Source organism: Nerophis ophidion, linkage group LG19, assembly GCF_033978795.1.
Source record: "Nerophis ophidion isolate RoL-2023_Sa linkage group LG19, RoL_Noph_v1.0, whole genome shotgun sequence".
NCBI classification, from domain to species: domain Eukaryota; kingdom Metazoa; phylum Chordata; class Actinopteri; order Syngnathiformes; family Syngnathidae; genus Nerophis; species Nerophis ophidion.
Window position 1 is genome coordinate 48,107,865 of NC_084629.1, and position 7,500 is coordinate 48,115,364.

The 7,500-nt window shown below is 36.9% G+C and overlaps 2 protein-coding genes across 2 annotated transcripts in view; both read right to left on the reverse strand.

Annotated features, from left to right (window-relative positions):
* hoxd4a (homeobox D4a) overlaps positions 1 to 2,044 on the reverse strand; it is a 2,371-nt gene extending 327 nt beyond the window's left edge. Inside the window, exons 1-2 of the mRNA XM_061880196.1 lie at positions 1,378 to 2,044; positions 1 to 1,211 (exon numbers count right to left, since the gene is read on the reverse strand). The exon at positions 1 to 1,211 is cut by the window's left edge and continues 327 nt beyond it. Of these exons, the coding sequence (XP_061736180.1) occupies positions 910 to 1,211; positions 1,378 to 1,768 (693 nt within the window). The 5' untranslated portion in view covers positions 1,769 to 2,044 and the 3' untranslated portion in view covers positions 1 to 909. The remainder of the gene's footprint in view (positions 1,212 to 1,377) is intronic.
* Positions 1 to 7,500, reverse strand: part of hoxd3a (homeobox D3a) — a 30,610-nt gene that overhangs the window by 17,611 nt on the left and 5,499 nt on the right. The window lies entirely within an intron of this gene.

A 7,500-nucleotide genomic window follows, 5' to 3' on the forward strand; every position in this document is an offset into this window, starting at 1 on the left:
TGAACCTGCCACCGACCTTCGCCTCAAAGACCTCCTCAACAAGACCTCCAAGAGCCTGGGAGAGCTTCTGGGCCTTTTCTTGTGTTGACACAAAGACGCGTTTAAAACAAAACAAAAAACGAGAAAAAAAAGGGTCTTTTTTTGTTACTTTTTAAACCCTTTGTGTACAAAGAAGGGACAAAAAAAACATTCTCACATCAAAAATAAGACGAAACTTTACATAAAGCCATGCGGAAACGTATATTTTGAAAAGAGTAATTATCACTGCATATCATTCATTTAATTATGCGCGTGTGATACGAAAATGTACACAAATAAATACAAAATAAACACTATTTTTCTCTAAATATTTTAACAATTCGATGGCATGCAGAAAATATATATATATAAAAAAATAATAATAATAATAATGCATGTTTACAAAAAATAAAAACGCCAATGTGAGATGTATTATGGCAATCGAGAAGGAATGTTTTAGGCAAAATATAAACAAAATAAGTTAAAACATACAGAAGACGAGCGATTTTTTGGGGACGAAAAAAACAACAAAACAAGAGCAGTTTGCGTGCTTTTGGTTGCACATCCTTCAAGTAAATTGCGTGTCGTTTCATTTCAACGAACCTTCTTAAATCAATAGTCTGAAATTAAATCCACAAAATATGTCCTCCAGGCAAAAATAATAATAAAAAAAAGTTTGGTTGTATATTTCTATGGTGCATTTTTGCAGTAGGTGAAGCAGAAAAGGAGCTTCCGTTGAAATACTTGTTTTGATTTTCTATTTCCCAGCCTGAGGTCAACACTGATTTTATTCTGTAATTAAATAAGAACAAAATGTCTAAAAGCGACTCCAGTCCATGCAAAAAATGCAAAAAAAAAATCAAATAAAAGAGTTAGCTTGTGTGTTGGTGTTTACAAGGACGTGATATCAGTCTGGTTGTCTTTGTGGAGGCTCTGCAGGTGACCGGGGGTCCCCACCACCGACCTCCCTTTAGTGTTCGGCAGTTTGTGGTCCTTTTTCCACTTCATCCTCCTGTTCTGGAACCAGATTTTAATTTGCCTCTCGGAGAGACAAAGCGTGTGGGCGATCTCGATTCTGCGTCTTCGAGTCAGGTAGCGATTAAAGTGGAACTCCTTCTCCAGTTCCAGGACCTGCTGGCGGGTGTAAGCTGTCCTGGAGCGCTTGGGCTCGGGTCCGGTGTAATCCGGGTTCACTGCAACAACAAAAACATATGTTTGGGTTTCTTTTTACACTCGACTTTCCGCCGTGCGGCCTGTAGCTATAAAGAAATACTACTGTGGCCTTTGAAAGCGCTTGTAAATAGAAGCTTTTACAAGCTGGCGCCGTGCGTAATGGGCGCGTAAAAGGGATGCGCTTACCCGTGGTGACGTGCACTTTCTTCATCCAGGGGTAAACGACCGCGGGTTGCTTGCTTGGGGTCCCACTCGGACTCTTTGTCGTGTTCTGCGGTCCACACGTCCGGGCTCCGGCCGCGTGGACCGACTCCCCCGGCTGGGTGGGCGCTGCAAAGGGGCTAGGCTGACCGGATCTGGCGAGGACCGGGGGCTCTGGCACGGCGTTGCAGCCGAAGGCTTGCTCCGTGTAGTTGGAGCGTGGGTAGATCCCCGGGTGCTGCAGGTCAGTGTCCTGCGATGGGCTGAAGTAGTCCGAGCCCTGCTCAGGTATGTAGTTATTCTGGGAATATTCCTCGCAGGGAGGAAATTTGGGGTCCACATACTTGGAGTTCACCATAAACGAACTCATGGCCATTAATTTGTGAAGGTAGAAAATAGTAATTTTTCCCGAGTTGTCTTTTTTTTTTTGCCTCCCTCCATAAAGCCCTCCTACTTCGGTGTCAACTGAATAAAGTTAGCGGACCATGTGACCGTGTCGGCCAATGGAGGTGACGCAGCTCCCCGCGCGGGTAAACATACAACTAAGAGCAATTTCCATTCGCCCCTAATTGCACTCAAGGCGGACAAATAAACCTCTCAAACATCTGCTTGCACGTTTAAAAAAAAAAAAAAAAAAAAATCCGGCCTGTGCAACGGTGGAACAAAAACAACTTCACTTTTTTTTTTAAATGACCAGCATTGTAAAGTAATATTGATAAAGATGCATGGACTCAAAATCTTGCATCTGCGCCAAGGGGAGGAAAAAGAAGAAGCCCCTCTGGTTTAAATAAAGAGTGCAGGACAATTGATGGCAACTGTCTTTGTCAAGGGGGGGGGGGGGGGGGGGGGCAGGGGGGGAGGTCATGCAAAAGTTAGCCCATTTCATCCCTTCATCCACTGCGGGGTCCTGGAAACAATTGGCCAATGGCCGCCTCTGGGAATCATTCATTAGGGACGAGAAGGGAAGCGTGCAGCGTGCACAATGTTCCGTTCCAACATGTTGCTTTATTAGTGCGCGTGCACAGCGTGTAGCCGGAATGAGGTGTCGGTTAATCGACGTTTTTTCATCGACCATATACTCCCCTAGAATCGAATCTGTGACTGTGGTTTGATCACACAAATTCGGTTCTACAGGGTATATATAGACGACGGGAGGCGTCCCTATAGGATGCGGGGGAGAGGAGTTATGAGCATGCACGCGTGGAACACTCTTTCAAAGGTCATGCAAGTGTGTGTGTGTACATGTGTGTGTGTGTACATGTGTGTGTGCGTTTCTGCAATCTCCTTGTTTATTTTGGCCCGATTATAATGGCATTCCTTTCACTTGATGCAGGGGGGAAACCTTACAGTCCATGCAATTTTTTTCTTTCTATTAAATGCCAAAATTCAGTTTGCAATTTCATTATTTGCATAGTGTTGAAGTATTTCTTTAATCTTGCGGCCAGTTTCAACTGAACACATGATTAGTTGCAGCTTATCTACACTAAACATGTCTTAATCACGTCATCCTTCATTATAGTAATTATTATTATATATATATATGTAAAATATGTCCATGTCATGTATTTTTTGGTGTGTTTTCCACATGTAAACAAAAACAATGCAGTCCACTGGATCGATACAAGGCCACTGCAGGTCACACCAAAATCATTTAACAAAGTTAGACCCCCAGAAAATTATTTTTCAGCCCCACTGACAGCTCAAAGGGAGCTCAAGTTCTCTTATTTTGGGTCATCAATATGAGCTCGGTGGCAGCTACGTGGACGCCTTTTCACCAGTTTTGCATCCAAAGAAAAAAGCTTTAAAAGTGATTAATTATTCACATATCAGGTCGTTGTTTGTCCAAAAAAATACTACTTAGTAAATAGTCAACATGCAAAAGTTAGGGCCAACTTTAAAAGCTGGAATGATTCTTCTGTGCAGGAGCAATTTGAATGATGTATTTACGGGACAAGCGGTAGAAAATGGATGAATGGATGGACTTTCATTGCAGGGAGGCAAACGTCTCCTTATTGTGTGTAAATGTTTGATATTTATCTGTCCGTGCACATCAAGTGGTCGGAGATGCTGTGCGTATTTATTTGGATTTTACGCAAAGATGACACTTTGCAGGCGAACTCAACTATTGGTTCATTTGTGACGTAATAAAAGCCCAGTCCTAATTGCGTCCAGGTGTGTGTTTGCAGGAGACAGCCTGACCTGCTTTTCACCTTCCCCGGGCAGCACTTGGGACAGGTCAAAGCCGGGAAGCAGCACAAAAGAATGATGGAGTCAGCGTTTTTTTTTTGTTTTTTTTTTACCACCCCAGACTGAAGAGCTCCAGGCTCTTTTGAGGTCTTTTTTCAGGGCTACTTGGGCGGGTTTGATCAACTAAAAAATATATAACAGTTAGAAATAAAGTAAAGTTGAAATTTGGAATGACAATAAGAGGAAGTGCAAGTCCAACACCAAGTTAAAAGTGTCCAATCTGCAAAATGAAGGAAATAATATCCAAGCTCAATTCTGCAGCAATTTGATTCAATCCCTGCTTGATATGAATGAAAAGGTGCAAATGATAAGTTCCCATCTTACAGGCCACGTTGTAAATATTCTCAACATTTAGCTGACTGCAGAAAGCCATTGGAGGGCAACTTGTATCGAAGTATAATGCAAAATAAAATAAAATAAAGTCATGCATTTCTATTAGGCCTCATTTGGAACACTTAGTCCTTCATATCGACAGCCATCAGACTGTATAATGCATATCTTCCTTTCGACTGTACCTGTACTGTAAATGCATAATGTATTTATATTATTCACATGTGAATAATGCTCTATAATAGACTGCATTTATGTTATTCACATGTGAATAGTGATGTGTATTAGTCTGTACTTATATTATTCATGTGTGAAATATGTTGTATAATACATTGTATTTGTATCATTCACATGTGAATAATGCTGTATAAAATAGGGTATTTATGTTATTCTCATGTGTATGATGCTGTATGATATACAGTATTGACATTTTTCACATGTAAATAACGCTGTATAATAGATTGCATTTATATTATTCACATGTGAATATAAATTATTACTCACACGTGAATAATATAGAGTTTATTATACAGCATTATTCACATGTGAATAATGCTGTATAATAGAATGTCCATCCATCCATTTTCTACTGCTTGTCCCTTTTGGGTTAGACTGCATTTATGTTATTCACATCTGAATAATGCTGTATAATAGACTTTATTAATGTTATTCACATGTGAATAATGCTGTATAATAGACTGTATTTATAGTATTCACATGTGAATAATGCTGTATAATAGACTTTATTAATGTTATTCACATGTAAATAACGCTGTATAATAGACTGCATTTATATTATTCACATGTGAATATAAATTATTACTCACACGTGAATAATATAGAGTTTATTATACAGCATTATTCACATGTGAATAATGCTGTATAATAGAATGTCCATTCATCTATTTTCTACTGCTTGTCCCTTTTGGGTTAGACTGCATTTATGTTATTCACATCTGAATAATGCTGTATAATAGACTTTATTAATGTTATTCACATGTGAATAATGCTGTATAATAGACTGTATTTATAGTATTCACATGTGAATAATGCTGTATAACAGACTGTATTTATGTTATTCACATGTGAATAATGCTGTATAATAGACTGTATTTATATTATTCACATGTGAATAATGTTGTATAATAGACTGTATTTATGTTATTCACATGTGAATAATGCTGTATAATAGACTGTATTTATATTATTCACATGTGAATAATGTTGTATAATAGACTGTATTTATATTATTCACATGTGAATAATGCTGTATAATAGACTGTATTTATGTTATTCACATGTGAATAATGCTGTATAATAAACTTTATTAATGTTATTCACATGTGAATAATGCTGTATAATAGACTGTATTTATATTATTCACATGTAAAAAAAAAAAAACCCAAGTGTTTATTGTCTATTGTGAGCAAACTGTGGTGCTTATTTTCCCCCAGGGATCAATAAAGTACTTTCTATTGTATTCTATTGTACAATAAAAGTGGATTCTCCCCAGCAGCAGCAGCACACGTCATCTGCAGAGGACCACCTCCAGAAAGCAGCAACAGCACTCAGGCAGGAAACTCCATCGAGTCTCCCTCCTATGACGTCATCACCATGCATGCAGCGAACAAACGATGAAAAACCAATACAAATCCACTTTAGCAGGACTGCAGCGGTGCAGCAGCATCACCAGCACGGCCACCGTCCGAACCTCCACAGCTGCAAGATGCAAGACAGGCCGGCCCATCTGGAGCCACTTGCCGGCACACAAAGACAATTCTATTTGGTCGTGTCGGGCCCAGACAACTTCAATGACGTCACGTGTTTCCTCGCAGCCACTCAGCGGCGCGCCTCGGCCATTAAATCATCTTCGCAAGCTGCACTTCCTCAATAATGAATGCGCAGCAAGGAGGGAAGGAAGGAAGGAAGGAAGGAAGGAAGGAAGGAAAGAGGAAGGCAGGAAGTCACTGGCTGGGACACAATGGACCGTTTTAGAACTTTTCTTCAATAGTTATTATCATTATTATTATTATTATTATCATCACTACTCCAGAAATGTTCTATTTTTAGTGGTTCTGCTCCCAGCTGCTAACCTCTGGCCCACAAATTATCTATGTATAAAATATTAATAAAATAAATAAGGCTACTTAAAAAAAATGTTAATAGAGGTATGAACAATACCCATAATAAATATAATTATGTTTTTTTTATTTGATTTTTTATTATTATATATAATACTGTCTATTTTTTTCTTTTTCTTTTTTTTTGTTTGTTTGATATTTATTGTAAAGTTCAGCTGTTTTTCCAGTGGGGATCTGACATGAATTAATCAAGTCAAGTCAAGTCATTAATTGGATACAAATGAAAACAATAACATTATAATGATAATAAATATTAACAACATAGTATGCACTACTGTTGCTATTATATAGGTTTTTATTATAATAGTTTTTATCCTTGTACTATTGTTATTATTACATTATTATTATTATCCATCCATCCAGTATCTACCGCTTATTCCCTTTGGGGTCGCGGGGGGCGCTGGTGCCAATCTCAGCTACAATCGGGCGGAAGGCGGGGTACACCCTGGACAAGTCACCACATCATCCTAGGGCCTATTATTATTATTATTATTATTATTATTATTATTGTTATTATTATTATTATTATTATTATTATTATTATTATATAAAACATCATTGTTAGAGAAATGTCAAATTTCCTATGTTGTTGCTGTTGCTAACCTCTGGACTGGCCAAAAAAATCATATTACTAGTTTTTTTTAATCCTTATTATAGTAATAATAATAAGGATAACAAAAACTAGTATTATGGTATTAATGGCCATAGTAATAATTATTATGATAATCATAATAATAATCATATACAGTGCAGAACATTAACAATATTATATGTATTATAATTATTATTGTCATCATCATTATAATTGTTTTCATCCTTTTACTATTATTATCATTATTATTATTATTATTATTATTATTATCATTATTATTATTACTAACATAATTGTTAGAGAAATGTCACATTTTTTATTTTCTTGCTGTTGCTAACCTCTGGACTGGCAAAAAAAAAATCATAATACTAGTTTTTGATATCCTTATTACAGTAATAATAAGTATAACAAAAACTACTGTTATGGTATTGATAGCCATAGTAATAATTATTATTATAATCATAATAATAATCATATAAAATGCAGAATATTAGTAATATTACATGTATTATATTTATTATTGTAATCATCATTATAATTGTTTTTTGTACTATTATTATTATTATTATTAACATAATAAATGTCACATTTTTGATGAGCCAGCTAGCTGTTGCTAACCTCTGGATTGGCGAAAAACTCTGCATATAAAATATAGTTAAAATATTACAGGCCTCCAGAGAACAACATTGTATCGGTAATAGATATTAGGATCGATCCACCAGTCGAAATCATCGATAATAGATATTTGGATCGATCCACCAGTCAAACTCATTGAACTGAGTGCTTTGCTTTGTTAGC